The sequence below is a fragment of the Stylophora pistillata genome, chromosome 11 (genome assembly GCF_964205215.1).
Source record: "Stylophora pistillata chromosome 11, jaStyPist1.2, whole genome shotgun sequence".
NCBI lineage: Eukaryota > Metazoa > Cnidaria > Anthozoa > Scleractinia > Pocilloporidae > Stylophora > Stylophora pistillata.
This window is the reverse complement of record NC_142529.1, coordinates 1,766,573-1,791,751: the sequence shown is the minus strand read 5'-3', so window position 1 is coordinate 1,791,751 and position 25,179 is coordinate 1,766,573. Positions and strand designations below refer to the sequence as shown.

Here is a 25,179-nt window from a genome sequence, read left to right as displayed (position 1 = left end):
GGGAGAGGACGCTTATTTCTGTTATTTGAACGTAGGGGCTGATTAAAGGAAGTACGGTGACCGTTTCTGATATTTGACCAGTAATAGCATGTTACTTGGTACAAAAAAAAAAGGTTTTAGAATCTCTAATCTCTTTTTACAAAAGTAACACATTCTGTACCACTTTAGGTCAAGTAAAAATAAAGTTGAAAAGAGGTTTGACTGGTTAACACAAGTTTCACTGAAGTAAAAAAGATTCTCAACAACTCGATGAGGCATATTCACTATAATGATTGAATCAAAACTTTGAACCAATACGCTTGCAAAAAATGGGAGGGACATATGAAATCACATTGCTTTGAATGACTGAATCCCCCCTTTCAGATTTCAAAATTCACATAATTATCACAAGAGAAGAAAAGAAAAAAAAAAAACAGCCCCTCTCCGAAATTATGGACAGAACATGTTTCCAGATACTGTAAACAATAAAGTTTAAAGCTAAGAATCCAAGAACTACAACAATGGATGGTTTAAAAAAATACTTTATTTCTAAAAAGAACTTTAATGGCATGAAATGTACTAAATAAAGGGAAATTGAAAACTCTTTGTACTTGCAAAGTGTCTGAGCAGTTGAGGTGCCAGCCATAAATGGAAGTTGCTAAAAATTCATAGAGCTGTAACCTTTCATCTTCAAGACAAAATGAAATTATTTACAAAATCTCGAGTTCAACGAATTTGAACTCAAGTAACCAAATTATTTACACATCACAAGTAAAATTGTGATAAACTGGAAAAGGAACCAGATGCCTGCAATGAGTTAGGAATACCTCACAAAAGTTTTCCACACCTTCTTATGTATCATATGTAACAAGAAAACAAGGTTTTGAACCTGTTGATGATCTCAACCCTTCAATTTCCAGGAGTGATTAAAATAGAATTTATCCGTACAATATCAATTACAATGTCACAAAGGCAAGTGGTGAGAATCAAGAAAAATTTAAATTAGTGGTTGATCCTATACCAAATTCTCTGAACTAACATAACCAGAATTATTTGGCAGACAGAAAGGTGAATTTCTTTTGATCAGAGATCTTGGGAGTGAAGGGGCCAAAAACCTGTTTTCTTTGCTTTCCATCAAAAGATGGACACAGAATTCACTTGATTATTCTATGTAAAGCTGGTCAAATTCTAACCACAATTAGGCAGTTTCAATGTACAGTTGTAACTTAACGAAACTCTTTAGAAATTTCTTTCTTACTGTTCTTTCTTGACCACATATATATGTTAATTGATATCCATCTGTAGTAAACATTAACAACTGAAATAGAAAAAAATATATCACAAAAAAAGGACTTCAGTTAACATTCTCTATCAACCATCTTTAATGAAACATTATCTTGAGTTGGTGACCTAACTTGAGTTCAGAGATCATATCAGTTCAGGAACAATCCAACACTCTCGACAGAAGTGTACTTCAAACTGAGTTTCAACCAAGCACAGAACATTCACTGGATATTTTTCTAAGTGCCTGTGTCAAGACATTAGTAAATTGAGGTGACTATTACACATTTCTTTCTGAAAGAATCCTGAGTCAATTAAGACAAGGAAGTCTTCCTTAGCGTCTGTCATGTTTGTTAGATTCTTTTGAGGCTCATCAATTTGTGTGTACAAAACGTTTGCTCTAATTGTACATGTCTTCCTCACACTTTCAAATACATAACATGTTGCTCATAATGTAGGCTTCAGAGGCCAGCACTAGTTCCTAGACTGATATGATCACCTAAATGTATCTAATCACCCAGTAGAGAAAGAGCAACAGCATTGCTCACTTATGTCTTCATCTCATCATTGCTTTATGGTTTGCTACCATGTGATGTCTGAAGATCAGTTCCAATCAACATGGATGATTGCCATGATAACTGGTCAAACAATTCACCAATACTCTTTGATCCTGTAGGGGGCTTGTCAGCCAAGACACTTGTAATGATCTGTTCAACTTATCTGTAAAACACAATAGTTCTTAATTAATTCAATGTATTTGTTTGCTGAAGAATAATTATATCTACACCTGTGAAGACACCACATTTAATTTGACAAAAATTGAGCTTTCAACCTCTATACTGAGCATTTAAATTTTCAGAAGCAGAACTCATAACTTAGCAGAAGTTATAATTGTTTTCACCATAAACAAAGCTTTGATGCATTTGAATTTAGGACCAGACATTTAATCTTCTCATCAATGAAGACAATCACAGTCATTTTCTCATCATAAAATTAACACATATATCCACACATTTTAGAAATTAAAACTTTCCCATTGGCGTGTTCTAGAGTATCCTCCGGATGTCCACAATTTTCTTTTTTGTTTTTATTTTCCTTCAATGTGGTCCCGATTCTAAAAATGCATTCAGTTAAACATTCTTTTTCGAGTTTTATTGTCACTTAGTAAAGATTATTGTCACTTATTGTCACTTATTTTTTGCTAGTTGATTTATTAAATAAAATCAATAGAAACTACTTTTTAAATTAAATGTTTCAGATTTTGAGTAACCAAAAGTGTTACCTTGATTTCATCCCAAGTGCTTGGGTCTTTCAAGCAAACAATCCTTTCTTTTGTGGTAATATTGCCTGGTACAAGTTGTCAATGGAAGCTAAGATGAGTGATAGAGATAACTCTAAGGAGGAACCATTCTAGTCTTAAAAGAAATTATTTTTGTACAGAATGAACACTCTCCATTAGCTAACTGTTGATCAAAGTGAAATGAACCACTTACAAGTAAACTCTACCAAGTGTCCTCAAAATATTGTCCCTGCATTACTGCTGCTCTTACCTTTCAATCCCACAGTGGTCAAAGTCACTGCTTCGCAGAGTGTACAACAGGATCAATAAACCAGTCTTCACTCACTGAACAGCAGCTGGTTCTCCTTTTGAACTAAAACCAGTTCATGTCACTCTAATCCCTTTGCCAAAATTCCAGATCACATCCAGCGAGCCACCTTCTTCATCTCATTAAAGTTGGAGCATGTTTTGAACCAGGAGAACTTCAAATCAGACCTTTGTTTCTAGTTGTATTAATACTGAAAGTTTGTTTAGTTTAGCAGAGTTGTAGTTAATGTTGCTCTCTTTACCAAACCAAAGCCAGATCAGGTTTCCAACATTCATCTATGTGGTAACTGTGATCACAGACTAATCAAAAATTTAAAAGGCACTTCTGATACCCACACCATTCATGAAAGGATAATAAATAATGTGCTGCTCTTTACACCAAAGAACTCTCAGAGTTTGAATTTCTTTCACTGAAGACATTTAGTTCCAGGTTAATTGAAGTTAAAGATGTGTATCTTGCCAAAACATCAGCCAGTCCACGTATCCAGTCTTCATACAAGTTATAGTAGTTACTGAGTGTTAAGTTCAAGGTAACTATTGATGTATTTTTCACCAAAGCATTCTTCAGAGCATGGAAACATGAATTAGGCCCGTCACTGTGGTCGTTCAGTGTAAGACTAAGGGTGGTTAATGACTTGATATTCGCCAAACCATCAATTAGACCATCGGTAGGAACTCCATCAAAGGAAGAGTAGTTGTTGATTGCAAGCCTCAGCATAGTTAATGACACGCTTTTTGTCAACCCATCACTCAGACCACTGATCATGCGTCCCTTAAAGTTACTGTAGTTGTTGACTGCAAGGCTCAGTGAAGTTAATGACATGTGTTTTGCCAACCAGTTACTCAGACCAGAGATCATGCATCCCTTAAAGTCACTGTAGTTGTTGAGTGTAAGGCTCAGTGTAGTTAGTGACATGCTTTTTATCGACCAGTCATGCAGACCAGTGATCATGTATCCGCCAAAGTCACCGTAGTTGTTGAGTGTAAGGCTTAGTGTAGTTAGTGAAGTGTTCCTTGCCAACTCATCACTCAGCCAATCGTACATTTCACAATAAAAGGGAGAGTAGTTATTGAGTGTAAGGCTCAGCATAGTTACTGACGTGTTTTTCACCAACCCTTTAATCAGCCAATAGCTAAAGGGATCACAGACACGCAAGTTACCATTGATGTTTAATGTATAACTCAGTGTAGTTAGTGATGTGCTTTTTGCCAAACCTTCCATCAGAACATTGGTCAACAATTCCTCCCATACGTAGCTGTTGAAGGTAAGGCTCAGTGTAGTTAATGATGAGTTTTTTGCCAAACTATTACCCAGACCACAGGTCATGGGTTCACTCCTACAATTGTAGAAGTTGAATGTAAGGCTCAGTGCAGTTAATGACTTGTTTTTCGCCACAGCATCCCACAGAGCATCTATGTTTTCATTAAGGGCATTGTCATTTAATGTCAGGCTCAATGTAGTTAAAGACTCACTTTTTGCCAAACCCTCACAGAGAGTGGATCCCCAGTCTCCATTGATGCTGTCAGGGTTGTTAACGCTCACACTAAGCTTTGTTACAGAGCCATCCTTAACTTTGGTAAATACAGGTGTAAGTGACGAGGAATCGTCAGCAGATAAACCAACTTCTCTGCAAATCTTGTCGCCTGCATTTGAGTCATTAACATTTAATGCAAATAGATATGTTTGGTTGCGTGATAGCCTTTCAAGAGTGTTCTTTCCGTCCCCCATCAACTCCCCCTGAATACTAATAGTCAACTTTGAAAGGGTTTTGAGTTTGTTCAAGTGCTTAAAAAGACAGTTAGCAACATTATCAGTTACTCTTTCCTTAAAATTCAAAGTGACACAAGAAACTGATGAGGCTATCAGTCCTTTGCAAAGATCATTTGCTTCACTGCAGTCTAACTCTCCCAAGATGTTGACAGCCAATGAGTGGAGCTTTGAAGCTAAAAGGTTTTCATTCAGAACTGGGCAAAGGCAAGCCATCTGTGAAACTCCTACCATGCCAGTAACATTTGGATGCAATGTAAAGGACGTAGTTGACTTTACTGCAGAGTGGAGAGTCCTAGAAATATTTGCCCAGTTTGTAGGAAGCTCACCAAACACTTTTAATTCCAGAGACTCCAAAGACCTGTTTCCTAGAAAGCCATTCTTTAACAAAGCCACACCAGTGTTGCTGAGTTTTCCATAAAATGTCAGTGCAAGGGACTTCAGTGAAGGATTTGCCACAAGTCCCTCACTAACAGAAGTTATTAATGAATCTTGCATGTCTTTAAACAGAGTAAGGCTCAGAGACGTAAGTGATCTGTTCAATAAAATCTTTTTAAAATCTTCTGCTTCAGTTTCTCTCCATGAACTAAAAATCTTGAGTACAACAGATGTAAGTGGCGTATCTGCAGATAGTCCCTTGTCAAGTATGGCCATGCAACTCTTTAACGCCTCATAAGGCAATTTTAAAGTTACAGTTGTTAAGGTTTTATTTGCAGCCAAGCTGTCACTGATAGCAACAACTTCACAGGAATAAATCCATCCAGTTGTCTCAAGTGTAAAGGAATGTAAAGTAGAGTCTACTGTGAGTGCTTTGCACAAAAGAGGTGTAGTCTCTTCAAAAACCCAACCAGAAAAGGAAAGTGTTTGTAGCTGTATGTTGGATGCTATGATGTCAGCTAGTTCGTCACCATCTACGTTGGCAAAAACAACCCCCCCAGAACACTCTAGTGCAAGATGAACAGGAAGTTGCAACTGTGAAAAACTCTCACAGGCTTTTAAAACAATGGAAACACCTGTTGTTGTTTTCTCATGTGATAAGTCAAAGGTCATGGTCTGTGGAAACGGAATAAAGGAAGAAAGAGCTATTGCCACTTGTTCATCATTTCTACTCTCATTGAAACATTCAACAAAGAAAGTGGCACCTTCTTCAGCGCACTGGTGCCAGTCCCAGTTTCCTTTCTTTAACTTCTTGCCAATCTGTTCAAAAAGAAGACGAGCATCCTCACCCAGTATGCCAGACATAAAGATGAACACTTGTCTGTACCTCTCTGTAATATCGCTGTAAAACTCTAAATGCGACTCAGAAAAATCAACCTCTTTTTTCAATAGCTTGTTAGCTAAATAAAATGCAGCCAGATACTCTTGGAATGTCTTGTGAAAGAAGAAATACTCATGCTGTGGGTTAATCTTCCTTAAGCTGGCTTCCTTGAACACAAGGCCAAGTTCTCTGGCTGCTACATTTGCATTTGCAGATTCAAATTCTACCAATTCCTCTTCACGAAAAGAAAATCGATCTTTTTCCAGGCATCTCCAAGCTAACTCTCCAAGAACTAGCAAACTATCTTCAAAGAGCCTCACCACATTTTTGTCATCAACAGGAGCCTCTAGATCATGCTTGGCACAATATCTCCGTAGAATGCAAGAAACAATTATCTGGTAAAGTTCAGTGCGATAAGATGGCAGTTCTCCCTGGTAGTCCTCAAACACAATGCAAAGGAGTAACAAATTCAGTGGATTGTTCCACAGCGCATCAAGGAAAGTGTTTTCTCTGATTTCATCAATGAGTCTCTCTCCTTTCAGCACATTCTCAGGACCAGCATTCTTAAAATGCTTTCTTATATAATCAAAAGCATCTTCTCTTGTAAAGCCTTCAATCTGAACATCTTCCAAAGGCAGCTGAATGGTGTTATCCCAGAAGAGTGGTTTCAACTGAGATCGTTTTTTGTATTCTTGTTTTAGAAGACTGCAAACAATATCCAGGCAATAGCCTAAAATTGAAGAATAAGTTTGTTAAAAACAACTCTTACGTTTTGCATGTTTGGACATATTGGGTTCGAAAAAGTTGATTTTCAAACTTTTAAGAATCAAGTATAAGACTTCAGTGGAAGAACAATTTCATACATAATATGAAATATGCTTAATGCTTCAGGAAAATTTGAGTTTTCATACTCCTTTATGAATGATACTAAGAAGGACTGGAAAAGAGTGAATTTTGGGAAGTAAAGCAAGCAGCTTGTTGACAGGTGTAACCGTTGGGTAGCCTGATCAGATAGACCATGCCCAAAATAGGATTCTTTTTTTCTTGTTTTTCGCTTAGTACGGATGATTATCGTACTATTAAAATTAAGCCGACTTGATCTGACTTGTTTAAGCTCTGCTGTTCTTGCCCATTATAAACCTAAAAATTCTATCTTTCTTTTATTTGTTTATCTACATCTATGCAAAGGAATTATAAATTTAGGAAATAATCGGTTGAAACAGAAAATAAAACAAATAGGTCTTACGGCTGAGTAATAAACCTTCCAAAGCCGTGATGAGTTGTCCGTACCGAGTACTAAGGTACCAACGTACTAAGCAAATTCAGAACAAGCTGTGATGAGTTGTCCGTACTGAGTACTAACATACTAACGTACTAAGAAAATTCAGAACAAGCCGTGATGAGTTCTCTGTAGCAACCCTTACCAAATCTACATATATGTGACATATATATGTTACATATGTATGCCACATATATGTGGCATATATGTCACATATATGTGGCATATATGTCAAATATATGCCACATATGTGTAACATAAATGTGGCATATGTAGGAATTTGGCACTCATGTTGCATATATATCACATATATGTGACATATATATGTAACATATATGTAACATATATGTGGAACCTGGGAACCACAAATGCACCCTTACCAAATCTACATATATGTGACATATATGTTACATAAGTTCAATCGTTGCACATATATGCCACATATATGTGGCACACATGTGTAACATGTATGTCACATATATGTAGATTTGGTGAGGGCATGCATATGCAGGTCAACCTAAATGCATAGATGTATTATAGTTGATAATAGCTAGCCAAAAACAATTGCAGTCAATAAAGAATAACCACAGTCCTTAATTGAGATCACAAAATCATATATTTCTGTAAGGCATGGCTTTGCGAAACCTGTTAATATGTAAAGAAAATAGAACTCATATATATATATATAAACGTAAAAAACCTTATCCTTGAATCATGGAGCTTTGTAAACAATTATTTAAGAAAAAAAATTAAAACTTCGCACTAAAACTTCGTGCAAAGTTTTAATTTTTATTTTCCTAAATAATTGTATATATATATATATGTATATATATATATATATATATGTATATATATATATATATATATATATATATATATATATAACTGCAGACAGTATGTAGAAGCTTGTAAGGGGTCCCACAAACAATGCTGATCAGTCTCAAACGCGCTGCCTGGAGGATCACTGAAGCGATCGTGGGCTCTTGAAATAACGTAAATAAAAGCAGAAATGTAATGGTCAAGAGGCCAACTCCAATGTAGCTTTATTGGTTTATTAGCCCAACGTTTCGACCGTCTCGGTCTTCCTCAGGAGCATACTAATTACATACTAATCACATACTAATCTTATTGTAATTAGTATGCTCCTGAGGAAGACTGAGACGGTCCAAACGTCAAGCTAATAAACCAACAAAGCTACATTGGAGTTGGCCTCTTGACCATTACATTTCTGCAGTTCTTCTAAATTGTATGAGCCAATCTTTTTTCATATTAAACAGTTATATAAAACATCAACAGCCTGTATATGCAAATGAAAAGCTGTACCCAAATGTAAAGCAAGAAAATGCTCATAGACATATATGGTTGTGGCAAACAAAGCATATATTTTGTATTCCTCCTTAAACAAAGTGAATGAGCGTTTACATCAATAAAATGGCCTGAATTACAACGTACCGCATCAAAGTGATGTATTTCAGTTTTATCCTACAGGCAAATTTTATTTCCATTTGTTGTTGGATATATGGCTATATGCAATAATGATAGAGTTTAATTAATACAAACGAAAATAAAAATTGAACCTAGGATAAAACTGAACCACAACGTGTACACCAGTGACATGTACTTGGTAAATTACAGGTCAGTTGGAGAAACTTCTCTTGAGTTAAAGCACATCAATTGCCACAATCAAGTTTTTTTCTATTTTCAAGGGCATTATAGATAAAAAAAGCAGATAACAATCTCCCTCAATGGATGGTCCCGCAAATATGCAACATTCAAAAACATTAACTCAGAACCCATCAAACAATAAACCAGGCATTCAACTGAGAAAATGATAAGTCTATTGCCCATATAGGTTACTGATGAGTGCATGAACTTCAATGGAATGTATTGGACAAGATTAAGGGTCATAAAACTCAAGTGCATGCTAACGATATAGTGTCAACATTCTTTCCTTTTTGAAATTCCTCTGTGGCATCCTGTGCACGTGTCCTGGATGGCTTTTTGCACAAGGGCCACTTTTGAGTTCTTGAATTGGGACTATACAAATGCTGTCAAATGAGAAGCAAGATATATACTTAGAATCATAGATTAGTTTGTGATATATCTTAAATATAGTAATACTAACAAAAGGTTGCCACTCATTGGAACCCAAAAAATTCCCTGACTTTTCTCTGACTTTTCACTGACCTTGAATTAAATTAATTACCAAATTATCGAAAGCGCAGTGCACAAAATATTATTAGCACAGAGTTAAGCAGGGTTTGATGGTTTGTTTTATTTCCTTGGGGTGCACAACTCAAATATAAAATGGCTAAGGCTAAAGACATGCAGGGAACGATTTACGAAATTTCTCGGAATAGCATAGTTCTATTGTTCTATGATACACTTCTCCATCGCTTTTAAGCTTTCTATCCAATTTGCTACACTTGATCGACTACTTCACAAACCTCTGTGGAACCCTCAAATCAACATTCCCCTACTTTTCACTGACTTTGACGAGAACTAAGATTTTCCTTGACTTTTTGCAAAATTCCCCAGTAACTCTTCCCTGACCTTGAAAAATTTGCGGGGTTTACAGACAGATGTAAGGAAAATTAAAAACACGATCACCCACTTTTCAGCTCACCTTTATATATCCCCCTCAATTTTAAATAGAGAAATGCTTGGGCCTCCATATTACCCTCACCATTCAACGTTTGTGCAGATTTTGGAAAGATTTTCGTATAACCCCCTACCAATCAAAAACAAAGCTGTAGTCCCAAAGGAAATACGTTGTTTTTCCTCTGCTTTCCTTTATCCAAGAATTGAATGCATAATCAAGTATGGGGATATAATACGGAAGTCTTGTCCAGATTTTTATATTACAGACGTTTTTTGACATTGCGTACAAACACTTCTCGCTCTGTTTGCCCCGTTTCCAAAATGGCGGATTTTAATAAACAGTTTTATAATAATAAACAGTGTAACGTGGAGAAACACTTAGCTAGAAGCTAGTTTACAGGTTTTCCACGGAACAACTTAAACAAATAATTCAAATTGAAAATAACGTTGTTAAGAATCCCAACTGGCCGAAGGCAAACCAGTTAGCTATATTTCAAGCATGGCCAAGGATTTGAAATTCGGGGCTAATCCAAGAAGTCGCCAAGGCGGGACTTGAACCCAGGAGCGACAGATTGCAAGCCTGACACGCTGACCACTCGACCATGCTGCCCTCCTTTTACCGCGAAAAGATCTATTGCAGCATGGAAAAGCAAACACTGTACTGTCCTTTGTTATTTAGTGGCCTCTGTATTGACATCAATGAAAACAAATGGAAATTTCGGCTCATCCTCGGTGTAAAAACCTGTAAAGCTCACGAGTGACGTAAAACAAAGACAACAAAACATTAAAAACAAAAGCGTACAGAAAAACAATTCCTCATGACACAAAGAAAACCACATCAGGTTTTTACACCGAGGATGACCCGAAATTTCACGCTCTCAAAACATGCCGAAGGTAGCGAATCTTTATGGCAAAGTTGAATCCGCAATCGGCCTAGCTTTCAAACAAAATTCCTCTGGAACCAAGGTACAGCGGAAAGCATTTATTCGCAGCTAAGACAACTATCCATATAACGCAGTTAACTTTGCATGACTTACCAAAGCCGTTAGCGAAGCGAGAAGGCGCCTTTGTTTCTCTCATTATGAGAAAAGTTGTCCAAAATGGGAGAACACTAGCGAAATTTATCCGATGAAACAATGCTTCGGCACTTGCAACTCAAAAACTCCCGCTCTTGTCGACGCTCTTGTCTAGTCACATGAATATTACCACGTGATACGTGCCCTCAGGCATTGTGGTCTTTCGTGATGAGAGGGCATGCGCTTTATATGCCATGTAAAATGGTGGAACGTTAAGAAAGCGAGATGGCCACAACATTCATCGAAGAGAAGTATCCCTTCAAAAACCCAAAAGAACTTTTTATCGACAGCAGGATAAAACGGTACAACTTACCTCAGATGAAGATGAGCAAACTCCCGAGGAAAGTGGGAATGTTTCGCTAGGAAATCGCAAATCAGAGTATTCAGATGACCGTGATGACAATTAATGCGGACTTGAGTATGTCGGAGACTATGTCAGATATGTCATTGCCTTCATCTCCGGAACATCAAGGAATGTCTTCGCCTGAAGACAACAGCGATGATATTTTGGACATGAATTGGAGCGGTGTCTCTGAAGGTGATGGAAGAAGCTATCGTGAAAGCTTTTCAGATGATGAAGAGAAATCCGTTGGTGGCGACATCTCCGATCAAACAGAAATTTTTAAGGATCCCTTTGTGTACCCAGGTTCACTACTTAAACTGTCTGAGAGCGTTCTTTTGATCCTTACTTTGGTGGTTGCTCGCAATCTAAATGGAAATTGTCTTTTAGGTGTAATTGCTTCGATTAATTTGCACTGTATTCCTGGATTACTTAACAATTAAGTGTGTCAGCTCGTTGAATGCTCTTAAAAAGTACTTTGCAGACTTGATACATGCATGGGCCATAAGGTAAAGCTGTACACAAGCCATGAGACCCACACCATCCGAGCTTATCCTTGCTATATGGTTTGCCTGTTGTAGCTACATGTATTTAAAGAATTAGTGGCACCGAAATTCAGGTATTTCTCTTTGGTATTTGTAGTTCAGAAGAATCTCACTTTTTATCAAATAATTTAAGCAATTTTGTTATGATGACAGCATAAATAACCCAGCCTAGCTTCACCAAAAACTTGGATTGCATTAATTCATTTGAGAGAAAGGTTCAAGCAGGATACATGCAAGCTATCGTTTAAGTAGAGGCTGATAGTTTCTAAAAGAAACTGTTTGGGGCTGCGTCAGTAGGGGCAATGAAATAATTTGATTATATCAACAAAGTTGAAATGGTAAATTGGCCACTGTTACGATTGTAAAAGCTGACGTTATCATTTAAGTAGGATTGGCAAAATGTTAAATATTTAATAGTTCACAATCAGATCTGCATGCATGAGTATATATAATGTGCTTATAGAGATTGATATAAGCACTTTTCCATTTTAAGTTTATTATTCATACAGTGTAATAAAAATGAAAACAGCACTGCATCATGTAATATTTGAACCCTACAATGGAATTAGGGACTCCTCAATTTACTGTATCAGTCCATGCAAGGCTATATCGATAAATATGAGCAAACATAAATGCTACATATATGTGCAAACTTGCATACATGTTACATATATGTTTTCATCCTCGCCAATTTTCATATATGTCGCATATATGCAGACATATGTAACATATATGTAGAAATGACTGTAGCATTTTAACTATATGTCACATATATGCACATATATGTGACATATATGTGCAACAATTGAACCTATGTCACATATATGTCACATATATGTAGATTTGGTAAGGGAAGTACTAACGTACTAACGTACTAACGTACTAAGCAAATTCAGAACAAGCCGTGATGAGTTGTCTGTAGCGAGTACTAAGGTACTAACGTACTAACGTACTAACATATTAACGTATTAAGCAAATTCAGAACAAGCCGTGATGAGTTGTCTGTAACGAGTACTAACGTAAATTATGCAAAAAATCTAGAAAAGATGTAAGCTTAAATCTCGGTTAACATTTAAAGCGACAAATCAATGACTGCAACCATCGTGTTGTATACAAACTTCGCAAACTTTAAAACACATTCTCTAGTGATACCTGCGAAACTATTCAGTATAATTTCCAGTAAGATTTTCGTGGACAATCTGATCGATTTCTCTTACATTGTGTGCTGAGATGGAAACTTTTCACCTCACGCAAATCTCCGTCGCACGGCCCAAGGCATAGCGAGCAACTGAGCTATTAGTATCTGTCCGTGTTACAACACACGAAAGGACTCCAAAGCATACTTCACTCTGATTGGGCAGAAAAACACAAAGATTTTCTGGCACCAATCAGATGGCAGAACTACTGTGACCGTTTGGAACTAGTCTTGTAAGACAATGTCCCCAGGGGCTCTTCATGCCCTAACTTGAAATCGACCCACAGCCCCTGGGTCTACGAGGATGTGTTTGGTAGTACCCTCATTTAAGTGTCAAACATAAGGGATGGACATTTGTAAAGTATATAAGTAACAGTGTAGGCTTTCAGTACTATACTGCATTTTAGTATTTAAGTGACTCAATTACCACTGATACTTGAACAGTATCTAGGCAATTATCACAATTCAGTGTTGGCATTGTTTTCTCTTTCTTTCTTAATATTAAATTTCAACACAACAAAATGAAAACTTACTTTGATGAGGATAAGTTGACAATTTTTGTTTCTTTGGCATATTGGAACAATCAGGAACTGATCTTTTACCTTGTGCTGGATTCTGGTTCTTGCCAAGACCTTACAACATAATTTATTGAAAATGATGTAAGATAAATGTAACAACTTTTCTCAAGTTAGCCAATATGGATCCATGAGTAGAAAGGAACTCACTACTGAACACAGATTATGCTTGAATGTAATGTTACAGTTTATTGTTCCACCTGGAGCTTGTTGAACCTCACTTGTAATTTGTGCAAATTACATTAATTAAATGGCCAATAAATCATTGTTTCATTGGTATCTGCTGATGAGTATGTCCATAGATCAAGTGCATGTTTTAAGTGCAAAAAAAAATTAAACATGTAACACTGCTAGGCTAAAAAAATGCAGTGAAGATTTCACTGTTAGGTGCTCTCCCTAATTCTAAAAATTAAGGCAAAATCTTCAATCTATAGCCTTCCTTTAAACTCTTTTAAGACTGCATAACAGAGATTCAAAATTTACCACACCTCAGTATGATACAGTACCCCTTCTCCTATTGTTCAAGGGAGGAGCTATTTAAACTTCAATGTTTAGCCTATTTTGCTTGCTGTCAATTGTTTGAAGAAGAAAATCAGAAATTTCCTGAAAACTAAAAATGTAATTGATCCATTCTCATTTTAAAAAGACTATTTTATGTACCTTTGGAAACCTTGTTAGACAATCTTTGTTGCTTTGACACTTTGGAAACTTTTGATGGCTTTTTTCCTTTTGTCAAGAATTGTGAAGAACCTACAAGTGGACAAGAAAAAATGGAAGACAATGTTTAAAACTTCAATTTAATTCAATCACTGCCCTTTTTAACTACTGCAGTTAAGATTCTATGAGGAATCCTATACGCAAACCAGTCAGTCACTCACTCACTAAGACTCACTCATCGTAACACCATGGTGTTACGATTGTCCGTTTCCTTTTCTTTTGGTTCTCTCCCTTTGTTTATTTTCTCTCATTTGCTTATGCTCACTAAGGCCCATGGTATTGTGTGAGCCTTTATGGTTGCACCATCACGGTCAAAGTGCAGTTGGCCTTCAGTTGTTCAAGAAGTAATGAGTTATAAGTCTGGGTAAATAAGTCAATTTCGCATTTCCCAATCAAGGAGCTTCACTGTGTGGGTCAGATATATAAGGGATTTCATTTCTATGTTATTTAAATGTATTTCTCATCGATTTAGTACATTGCACGATTCTATCTTAGCTCAAATGAATTGTTATTGTTTTCTCTCATGCACATGTAGATTAATAGCCTGTTTCTTAGCGCCTAATATGACTATTTTAACTTGTTTCGAAGTATCATATGCATTGCTGTTGGGCGAGTATGTTTGTAATTTGCTTATGTGTAATCTCATCTTCGTTTGGAATATTTCATGTGCAGAACATTGTCTATGTGATATTGGGGTTCTGCCCCCAAATATCAACAGAATAGTTTGCGTTATTATCTTTGTTATAAGTTCGTTTAGCTTTATATTAAGTTGCTTTTTGCAATCGTTATTTACAGTTTACAAGTATCATTGATTCTACTTTGCTGACAAGAAATAAACCTTGTTGGCTCTTTCACCGTCTCCAAATTTGGATCTTTGACTCCGTAAAATACATCCCTCTCAACTTATGACACTTGTCAAACTCAATAGTTGCTACCGTAACACATGGTGATTCGTTGTCTTGAACTCACTGGAGCAGGAAACCATATTGGAATAGTAAATGCACATAAAATGATAAAGAAGCTTTGTTTCAGTTTATACTAAGTATCACTGTTTGAGTGAACAAATATTTATAGAGTTCAGGCACAAACCTAATGCTGTGCATTGCTTCAATTGTTTATAATCCAATGTCAAACAAGAACTGTGATGAGATTCAATTATCTGGTTGGATCCATCAAAAGTGGACAAAAATAATCCTGTGCTTCTCTAACAACAACAACAACAACAACAAAATAACGTGTGGAATTCTTTGCTCCATATCTTAACTTTTTTTAATCAGTCAAAAAAACTTGTGGTGGCATAAACCGTGTGTTTTGAGGTATTTTTGTTCAAAAGGCAATAGGTTTGTTATGGAAGAAATGTTAAGAATGGAAAATAGTGAAATTTGGCTTGAGCAGGTGAAAAAAGATTTGGATTGCAGTACGTGTCTAAATTTGATGAATTTTGCAGACAGAAATTTGACAAATGCAGGATACTATCTTGTGTTTTTTTTTTTTTGCAGATTTTATATGCATTCATTATTCAGTGGAGTTGGATGGTTACCATTTTTATATTTGTCTGAACTCCATGTGATTTTTACAAAGCTTGTCTTTGAGATAAGAGCAACCCTGCATAGCTGTAAGACCACGTTCACAACCATGTTCATTCTACAGATTAAGTACTCTATGCAAGAGTTGGCCATAGGTATTCTGATTTTTACAGTTCCCTACCACATAAAAGAAGCTAGAGGGCAAGCTGATTATTTATCTAAATTACACTCTGTTATAAGATATCACAGACATGAAGTTCACCTAAAAGAGGATTGAGCACTTAAACAGCCTCTTCAGTGAAAACCTTTTAATGAACCCTTCATGAAATGTAGACATTAAGTGAGAGATTAAAAGGCGAAAACTCAAAACAAAGGTGGCGGTGCAAGGCTTTTTTCTACTATTGTAAGAAGTTTACCTAACAGTGTGTATTTGATGTGTTGAACGGCCACTGCATATGCAGGAGACAGAAACGAAGATAAAGAAGACAATTCTCAGAGACATAAAGGTTGCTTCACATCTAAATGAAATATCCAACTGATATGAAGTCTTGCTACGGTGAAAAAAGGAGAACTCAAGTGAAAGATAATCTGCCTGAAGTGGAAGAAGAATGTGAAACAAGGAAAATAATATAATATAGCACGAAGTTGTGAGCAGGTCCTTTAAAACGAGCCCGGAAGGCTGTCTTCGATGGTTATTGAATGATTTTCTAAGCAGCAAATGTCTGTAAACATCCCATCACAGGTGCTTGTGCGAATACACACGATAGTCAGCGGTAGCTGTAACAGATCATGAGCAAATGTCGATCTTATGGAATCCAGACATTTAAATGCGCAAGAACGCACATGGGAATTACTACACTCGCGAAAACAATTGCGTGAAAACAAGTCGAGTGACCCCTTCTTTTTATCGTTCCAATACGATAATGTTGAAAGGTATCGTCAGAAAAAAAAACTACAAAATTCTTCCAGAGGAAATTTTGTGTGTGAAAATTGCCTTTTTCTAGATTTTCTGAAATTCCATTCCCTAGAATTTTTTTAAAATCTTTGTACATTTTCCTTTTCAAGTGCCAAAAGCAATCACTAAGAAAAATCACAGGGTCACCAAGTTAGTTTTCAAATTATTGGAGCCATAAGCTAAAAAACGTGTCTGAATAATCCTTTGAAAGCACTGCCATGGAAACTGCTAATGGCAAAATGACACCTAGTTTTGTATAGCCAACGATTATATAATTTAACCCTGTAAAAGTGTTCAACTGGCCTTGGTCAGTCTTTTTGTTGTATTCTTTAAAAGTTACAAACCATCAAAAAGATGAAAACTGGTGCCAGCCATCTAAATAGCTTCAAAAAAGTCTGCAGAAGTGTTTTGATTACAAATTGAATTCAGCCACCACTGTTTAATAAGAAAATTCAGTTTCTGAGGTGTGTTTGAAGTTTTGCAGTGAATGATTTGAACCCAGGAGTAACATGTGAAAGTGTCGTGTGATTGTCCTGGTGAGTGTAGTCCTTAGAAGGACTAACCTACTGGTTAGCTCGATTGGTTAGAGCACCGGATTGTGTTGTGCGGGAGGTCGAGGGTTCAAGCCCCGGCCGGAGCAATACTCATGCTCTTAAAATAAGTGAGGAGAATTTGCTACCTTTCTAAAATGGATAGATTTTCTAAGAATCTCAGATAAGGACGAATAAACCGTAGGCACCGTCTCCTTCAGGGTTAGGGGTAGGAGATGTTAATTTCCCCCGCACGAGATTACTGTGTGGTGGATGTCCTCCCCTGGGTGGGATGGATGGGTGTTGGCCCTGAAAAGCCCCTATGGCGAGTGGTCAGTTAACTTATGTCAGTTAACTGTGTGTGTGTGTGTGTGTGTGTGTGTGTGTGTGTGTTTGTGTGTGTGTGTGTGTGTGTGTGTGTGTGTGTGTGTGTGGGGGTAGGTAGATATGTAAGTATGTAGGTATGTAGGTATGCAGGTATGTATGTATGTGTATGTATGAATGTATGATTGTATGTATGTTATTATGACTTGTATGTATGTATGTATGTATGTAACAACAACAACAATTTAACATTTATATAGCGCAAACTACTATATAGATAATCAGTCACGCTTTACAATCAGTTAAGGTGAGATCGGACGTCAGAATTCATCAGGCGCACTATGCAGCCACTTCAGTCCATGTATTGATCTCACCTTCCCTCCCCAATTCACCCTAGATTAGACACTACACAAAGATAGACCACAACACCGGGCACTACGTGCCCTACTCTTTTCGAAGAGTGTGTGGGTTCTTTAACGTCCCACAATTTTTATCATTTATAAGGGCTTGTGAGATGGGACCTCCATTTATCGTCCCTATCTGAGAAGACTAGAAAGTCTAACCATTTGCAGATAATTATTATTACAAAGGCAGCACTTTCTTCTCAGTTATTTAAAGACCCAGAGTGTTGGTCCGGCCGGAGTCGAACTCTCGACCTCCCGCACAACATTCCAGCGCTATACCAATTGCTATGCTTCTTGCTATGTTACCATAGGAAATCACATCATAGATAACTCAAAGCAATTAGCTCTACAAGCTTTTATGCAATGGTAATTTGCATATACCTGTATAGCAATGAAAAACACAGGTAGAATGCACATAGTTATAATAATATTTAATTTCCAACTCTAAACATCGCTTTTCACATGTTCTGATTGATTCACTAAGCTCAAGTTATGAATCAAATCATCTTCCAAGTCACCTTAAAAGGAAATGCACTCTGACAGTCGGAAGCTACAATTATTTTTTGGCCTAAAATTATTAACTCATTCAGGATTTTATCAAATTTAAGAGAAGAACTATTCCATTCCATGGATACAAGATTACGTGGTTGTTACCAACTCAGCTTTTTTTCCAATGTGCACTCATGGAATAAATAAAAATCACAATATGCTGTTTGCAACCTTCATACTAGATAGGCCAAGTTTAGAATCCCTTCTGTTCTGAGCTTTACAATACCTTGCGAGGGCTGAAGGCTCACATAGTGTACTTCATGGACATGTCCCAGTACAAGATGCTTGTTCTTATCCAATGCAGAATCTGGGTTGATGATTACCTCACTGTTGTTTGGAAGACTGCTAATCACACGAATGGCTATTCTATAGCAGTTTGCAGCAGCCCAGAGAATCAAATGATCACCCCAAGTTCCATCTTGCTCCATGTCTGTTAAGTAACCACCCCATGTTGTGTGACTTTGAACAAAGTGAAACAGATCTGTTCCATCCCCCTGTAAAAGAAAATCCAACAACACAACATATGATATGGTAATAGAGTAGGTAAAAAAGAACATAACTCACTGGCTACACATAACCATGTTTTCATGCAATAAATATTACCTCCAGAAGTATTGAAAGACAAATAAAGACTCTTTGGTTGCTAGGCTTAATCCTCTGACCTTAATTAAATCACTGCGTGGATCAGATAGTCAGAGTAACTTTTACAATGGCCAAAATCATGAGTGGATGAAGCTGAAAGAGTATTATGTTTACAATCATCCAAATTAATGAGTGTATACGACAGACAGTAGTTTTTATAACCTGCTTAAAATGTGACTGGGTAAAACAGAGCAATTTGCACAATCAACCCAACGAGTCCATAAAACTGACGAAGTATCAAGTTTACGGAAAAAGTGAAAAACAGCTCCCCCTAAAACTGTCGGCCATCAGTTGGCCGACTGTTGGCCGTTTGTCGGCCGACTGTTGGCAGCATGTCGGCAATTTGTTGGCCAAGTGTTGGTTGAGAACCCCCATTGAATACCAGAAAAGCCTCAGCTCGCAGGGAAGAACATTGCACATTGACACAAAATGAAACTTTCTCACTTGAGTCTGCCATTTTGTTTAGGTTTTTTTGGGACCAATCTTGTCGCAATCTCCTATGTTTAGGTTTTTTTAGGTACCAAACCCCTCACAATCCCATTGCATCATCCTCACAGTCAAGAAGCAAAAAATTTGTTTACAGCGGTGTATTGCTAAATATGTGATTTGTATTGCGCAAGTTAATTAAGGCCGCAACTTTCAACCATTCCGCAATTTGTATATTTTGATGATGTCACAGACGTAGTTTACAACTTTATGACTTGCTGGTCAGAAGAACTGTGAGATGCCACTGGGCAAATGTCTTTCTTTGATTTAAGTTAACATTTGCATTTCCCTTACTAACTTCAACTCTGTAATTTAGATTTTGAACATCTACACTCCCTGCAATGACTGTGAAATAAAGGAGTAGTTTAAAACCATGGAAACTCTTCGGCTAGTAACACAAGCGTCTTCTTGCAGCTTTTTTTTGCTTTACTAAATGTAAGCAGCTTTTATTGTCTCTGACAAGCGAATATGTAAAAAAATAATAAACTAACTGAAAATATGGTTAGCCGCCTGGTTAACCGCCGCCTGGTTAGCTCAATTGGGAGAGCGCCGGACTGCTGTGCGGGAGGTCGAGAGTTCAATACCGGCCGGACCAACACTCAGGGTCTTAAAAATTAACTGAGAAGAATATGCTTCCTTTCTTTAACATCAAGAAATGGTTAGATATTCTAGTCTTCTCGGATAGGGACGAATAAATGGAGGTCCCGTCTCCTGCAGGGTTAGGGGCAGGAGACGTTAATTTCCCACGCACGAGATTACTGTGTGATGGATGTCCTCCCCTGGGGTGGGATGGGTGGGTAACAGGACCCCCGTTGATACCAGTGTTTACTACACTGAAGGGGCTATCCTGTATAAATATAGATGTCTGACGCCCTAAAACAAACCGCAATGCATTATAGGGCGATTTCATAGATAATTACCCAGGACATACGATGATGCAATTTTAGCTCAATTTGTGGTACATCATGCGACTGATTCTACTAGAACGGTAAGGGTCGAGTAACTGCGATGTCTTTACACTTGTCAAATTTTTAAGTGTCAATTTGCTGTTGGTCAACTGTCCGTCAACTGTTGGTATACTGCCGGCTGACAGTTGGCCGTCAGACGTTTAGGGGAGCTGTTCTTCACTTTTACCAATTTTACAATTGCCTGATCAAGTGAGTAAATTTCACAACCAAGTAAATAAGTCTGTATAATTAAATAAGTATCGTGATTATTCTTATAACCATTTAAATGAGTTTGAAGTCCACAATAACACTTTCCTGAGCTATTTGCCTATGACTGTAACTTATTTCTAAGTCAAACAATTAATGAATCATTAAAAGTCTTCTTGCACTGTTTTAAATGTTTATGTATTACACACTCAGTAAAAGTGAAGAACAGTTCCTAAAAGATATTGTGGGGTGACTGTCGGCCAACAGTTAGCTGTCAGATGGCCGACAGTTTTCATTATGTTTCAGGCCAGAGTTTTGGCTGACGGGCAGTTGATGACCTGTCCGTAACCTGTTGGTGGGTTGTAAGCTGAAATGATAGCAAACATTTCCTTACTGATTGCTTGCGTTGGCTGCTGAAACTTGCCCAGATTGGTTTGATTTCATTTATCTACCATATCGAAAAGTTCTTCTAGTTCTCAATCCCCTGGAACTGTTAACTATAGTTTTGTAATGCATTAAAGGGTGATTGAAAAACTACTTTTAGCTTGCTTATTTGTTACAGCAAAATGGAGAAAAGAAGTTTTTTATTTGTACAGACAAGGATAACAGAAATAGGTACCAAATTTACTATAAAATTTTTAGTACATATAGTTGGGAAGATGTGTCAAAGAAGCTTATATTACCATTTAAACAAAATTAAGTAGATAGGTATGAACAGTGCCTATTTAACATTTTCAACTGGAAAAGTTTTGACTCTGAGGACTGTTCGTTTGACTTTGTTTTCAGTCAATTTTTTGTCTACTTAACACCACTGGCCGACTGTCAGTAATGTGTTAACTGGTAACCTGTTGGCCGACAGTTGTCCAACAGCCGAAAATGGGAACCTCTGTTCACTATCACCACACACCCTGACTTTTTTTAAGGATCACAGCCATGAACATGTTCCAATTTAATAATTCCTAACATTCAAATTGAATATGAAACAGAAGAAACATGAGTAGTATCTGTTCTAGAAATTATATGTACGTTTAACAAACACTTACCAGTTTTGGGTGCTCTCTTAGATACTGAACTAAGGAATGCCTTAATTCTAAATGATGGATTTGAACTCCTTTGACAATCTTCAGTTGCTCTGTCAAGGCATAGAACATACAATTCCCTGACCCTGGATTGTCAGAAATTCTATAGCCCTTTTCAGAAGCAATCCTGTGCAAGTCTGCTAGTGGATCTGTACTGCTTCTGATCTTATGTCCACTGGCATTCTGTTGCCACTGTTGAAGATAACGGATGACTTGTTCATTCCCACCTACAAGAAAAATAATGTAATTATCAGTCCTTTGTTCTTATGGATGACAAGGTGCTAAGGAAATCATGGTGTACTGCTACAGGAAAAAAACTGAAAAATCAATGTATGGTGAAGTTGTGTATTTAAGAACAAGGGGAACAACAGTTTTAAAAGGTTAAAATACTTTCAGGAATTTATTGAACTCCCCTTTCACGAACACCTGCTTCTCCAACTGAAATAATCCCATTGCAATCCTCAAACAAAGGCAAGAAGACATACCTAGAAAGGTCAACTACATGTACATTTTTAAGCATGATCACTCGCGTGAAGAATTTGGTATGGTCCTCTGTTTATCTTTTTCTTTGTTTTCTTACAAAAATCTAAGTCAATATGAAAAGAAACAGTAACCCAAGTTGACCACAGAAAGCCCGTTCAAGTTTCAACTGCAGTACTTTCCTTACGAGTAAGATAATTACATAAAAGTAACTTTCCCTTGCAAATGCATTTTTCTAAGTTTTTAAAATTATCTTAATCATCTGCAAAAATACAAAGAGCATGAAGGATCCAGGTTGATCAACCAGTTTGACTTGCAACCTTATAAATGCATCCTTTGTTATCATGTACTGTCCTTTAGATGAGACACCTAGTCAAAACCGTTTTGAAAAGGTTAAACCAGTGTCATATCAAATCACTATTTTTGGACCAGAACAGTCATTCAGTTAAACAAAAGTCTCTTACTCAGCCCTGCTGGTCTACTCACTTTGAATGCAATTTTCCCAATGAACAGGGTCTTCATTTCTAGTAATGGCTGAAGCAGATGGAGATTGACTGTGCCCCACTGACAAATGAGGTAAACCATACCCAAAAGGACCTGAAGAAAAGAAAAAAATTCAAGTATAAAACCAGTATAAAGACTATCATAAATTGGCAGCAATAACAAATTATAAATCACCAGTAAAATTATGCATTTAGCCCTACGTCAGCTACTGGGTAGCCTTTGTTGTGTTCTATAGCGTTTGCACCAGTCACATGGTTTTTGGTGCCACAGGACTGTTCTTGTCCAGGAGTATTATGCAAGCATTGTTTACCCAAGTGCTTGCATTGTGTGCACTGTTCAATAGCATAGCATTGTCACCTTTGAGGATAGTGGTTTTTGGCACTCCCTCCCTCCCATCCCTAAAAGCACCTTGGGGAGCAACTGTGGTTCCAGTCCCCTGGCCACTCAGAAACCAAGCCTCCAATTCACAAACTATCTGTATTCACCCTGAGGACAAATTTGGCTTCCTCTGTAATTGAAATTTACCAAGGGTATATGAAGACTCCCCAAATGATAATTCACAGCTACTAGAGCAGACAAGCCATAGCTAAAGGAACCTTTGAAAGTAAAAGTAAAAGTAAACTCAAGTTTAAACCAAAAATGCTCTTTGAAATGGAATATGTTGAACGTCCTTATGAAGTGTTAGTGAAAGCTCCCACTTATAGTAATGTAAAGGTGTCAGTAACGTATACTTCTTTTAAGTGAGCAGCTTTAAGAAAAATTTCAATTTGAGAAAACTGTAGCACTTAAATGGTAACTGCTACTGACATAAGCTACTGCATGTTTGCAAGCAAGCAAAGATGTGGAGAGGGAGGCCTGCCAAAGAGTAACAAGAACCACAGAACCAGTCAAAATCCTAAATTCATAACAAGGTCTTAACAAACAACAGCTGCCAATTGCCAAACAATATCATCCTCCCCACGTTTGGGAAAAATTCCCAGTGTGAAGAGCAGAACAGGAGAAATTGGAGACAAGTATAAAGAACACTCAATATAATTTACGGAACAGTGACTTTGAACTGCCAAGATTCGAAACTGTAAGATTTGGGAGGAATTCTATTAAATATATGGGACCTCTCATCTGGTCGAAGTTACCAAGACACCTAAGAACGATAGAATCTAAATTCGTTCAAGAAGAACATAAGAAAAGTCGACCTTTCAACTCTCGTTGAAATTTAAAACTTAACTAAACAATTTTATAATCTTTTTAATTATCTACTGTAAATAACTATCATCTACATATGTAAATGTTAAGTGACTTTTAAATTTTTAGTGTCCCCCATTAGCTTATAGCTAAAAACATAGACACTTAAAATAAAGTTTTTCATTCATTCATTCAAGTGTTCATCATGAACTGACCCACACCAACAAAATCTCACTTTTGACTTTTGTCACCCTATTTGCCATGAAAAGTCCACAGCTAAAACTTTACTCAGGAGAGCTGACTGACAACCATCTTCACTTAATTCCAAGATTGAGAAGAAAAAATATGTTCCTTATGTCCTAAAGGCAAAATAAATGCCTATACCAAAACATTTCCCCATAACTGCCAGAAATCAGTTACAACTAGTAACACTCCCGATGAAAAGGAGCCAGTGACTGGTTTTGCTGTTATTTCTTACATCCAAAGTGTTATGGAGCCCATCAAGAGAATTTTGAACAGCCACAATTATAAAGTTCCTCAAAACCTTCTCAGACTTTGGGGCATATTTTTGCCAAACCTAAGTATCCTGTTACAAAAGAACAATGAGCTCATCATTGCTATTTGTGACCTCTCACGCGAAAACGTTCCGAACGGTTTGCCGTTTACGCATGGATGCCGTGTGTATGCCGTGCACTAGCCGTGCGAACGGATTGGGCATCCGTTCGAACGGCTCGGGCTATCCGTGCGAAAAAAAATTGCATCCGTTCAAATGGCTTGGGCTATCCGTGCGAAAAAAATTCGAATCCGTTCGAACGGGTCGGGCCATCCGTGCGAAAAAAATTCGCATCCGTTCGAACGGGTCGGGCTATCCGTGCGAAAAAAATTTGCTTCCGCTCGAACGGCTCGGGCTATGGCATATGGTATTCCGCGGACTGGACTGGACTGGACTGGACTAGTAAAACGCGGACTAGTAAAACGCGGACTAGTAAAACGCGGACTAGTAAAACGACAACAACAAAAAAAACAATTTCATACGAAGGCGATCATAAGACTTAATGGCAAGCCAATTTAGTAAGTGACAATCCCTGTTTGACTTTTAAGCTGCAAATGGGTTTGACATGCGCCAGATACAAACGAATCTATA

General features: G+C 37.3%; 1 protein-coding gene and 2 long non-coding RNA genes across 23 annotated transcripts in view; 1 reads left to right on the top strand and 2 right to left on the bottom strand.

Annotated features, from left to right (window-relative positions):
* Positions 1-25,179, bottom strand: part of LOC111343956 (uncharacterized) — a 98,465-nt gene that overhangs the window by 474 nt on the left and 72,812 nt on the right. For 15 of the 21 annotated variants that reach the window (XM_088738656.1, XM_088738665.1, XM_088738661.1 and 12 more), the window contains 8 exons: positions 22,836-22,946; positions 21,834-22,096; positions 18,735-19,002; positions 14,164-14,253; positions 13,462-13,560; positions 2,811-6,622; positions 2,543-2,630; positions 504-1,980 (listed from right to left, as the gene is read on the bottom strand). In XM_088738656.1, coding sequence (XP_088594782.1) covers positions 3,240-6,622; positions 13,462-13,560; positions 14,164-14,253; positions 18,735-19,002; positions 21,834-22,096; positions 22,836-22,946 — 4,214 coding nt within the window. In that variant the 3' untranslated portion in view covers positions 504-1,980; positions 2,543-2,630; positions 2,811-3,239. Of the gene's footprint in view, positions 1-503; positions 1,981-2,542; positions 2,655-2,810; positions 6,623-13,461; positions 13,561-14,163; positions 14,254-18,734; positions 19,003-21,833; positions 22,097-22,835; positions 22,947-25,179 lie in introns of those variants that run through there. The other 6 variants (XM_088738658.1, XM_088738657.1, XM_088738659.1 and 3 more) reach the window with 6 other exon arrangements.
* LOC148719627 (uncharacterized) lies at positions 8,531-11,154 on the bottom strand. The gene is made up of 2 exons (XR_015993265.1): positions 10,810-11,154; positions 8,531-9,219 (listed from the first exon to the last, which is right to left on the bottom strand). It is a non-coding gene; the product is annotated as an uncharacterized LOC148719627 (long non-coding RNA).
* On the top strand, positions 20,558-22,999 carry LOC148719626 (uncharacterized). The gene is made up of 3 exons (XR_015993266.1): positions 20,558-20,624; positions 21,353-21,405; positions 22,863-22,999. It is a non-coding gene; the product is annotated as an uncharacterized LOC148719626 (long non-coding RNA).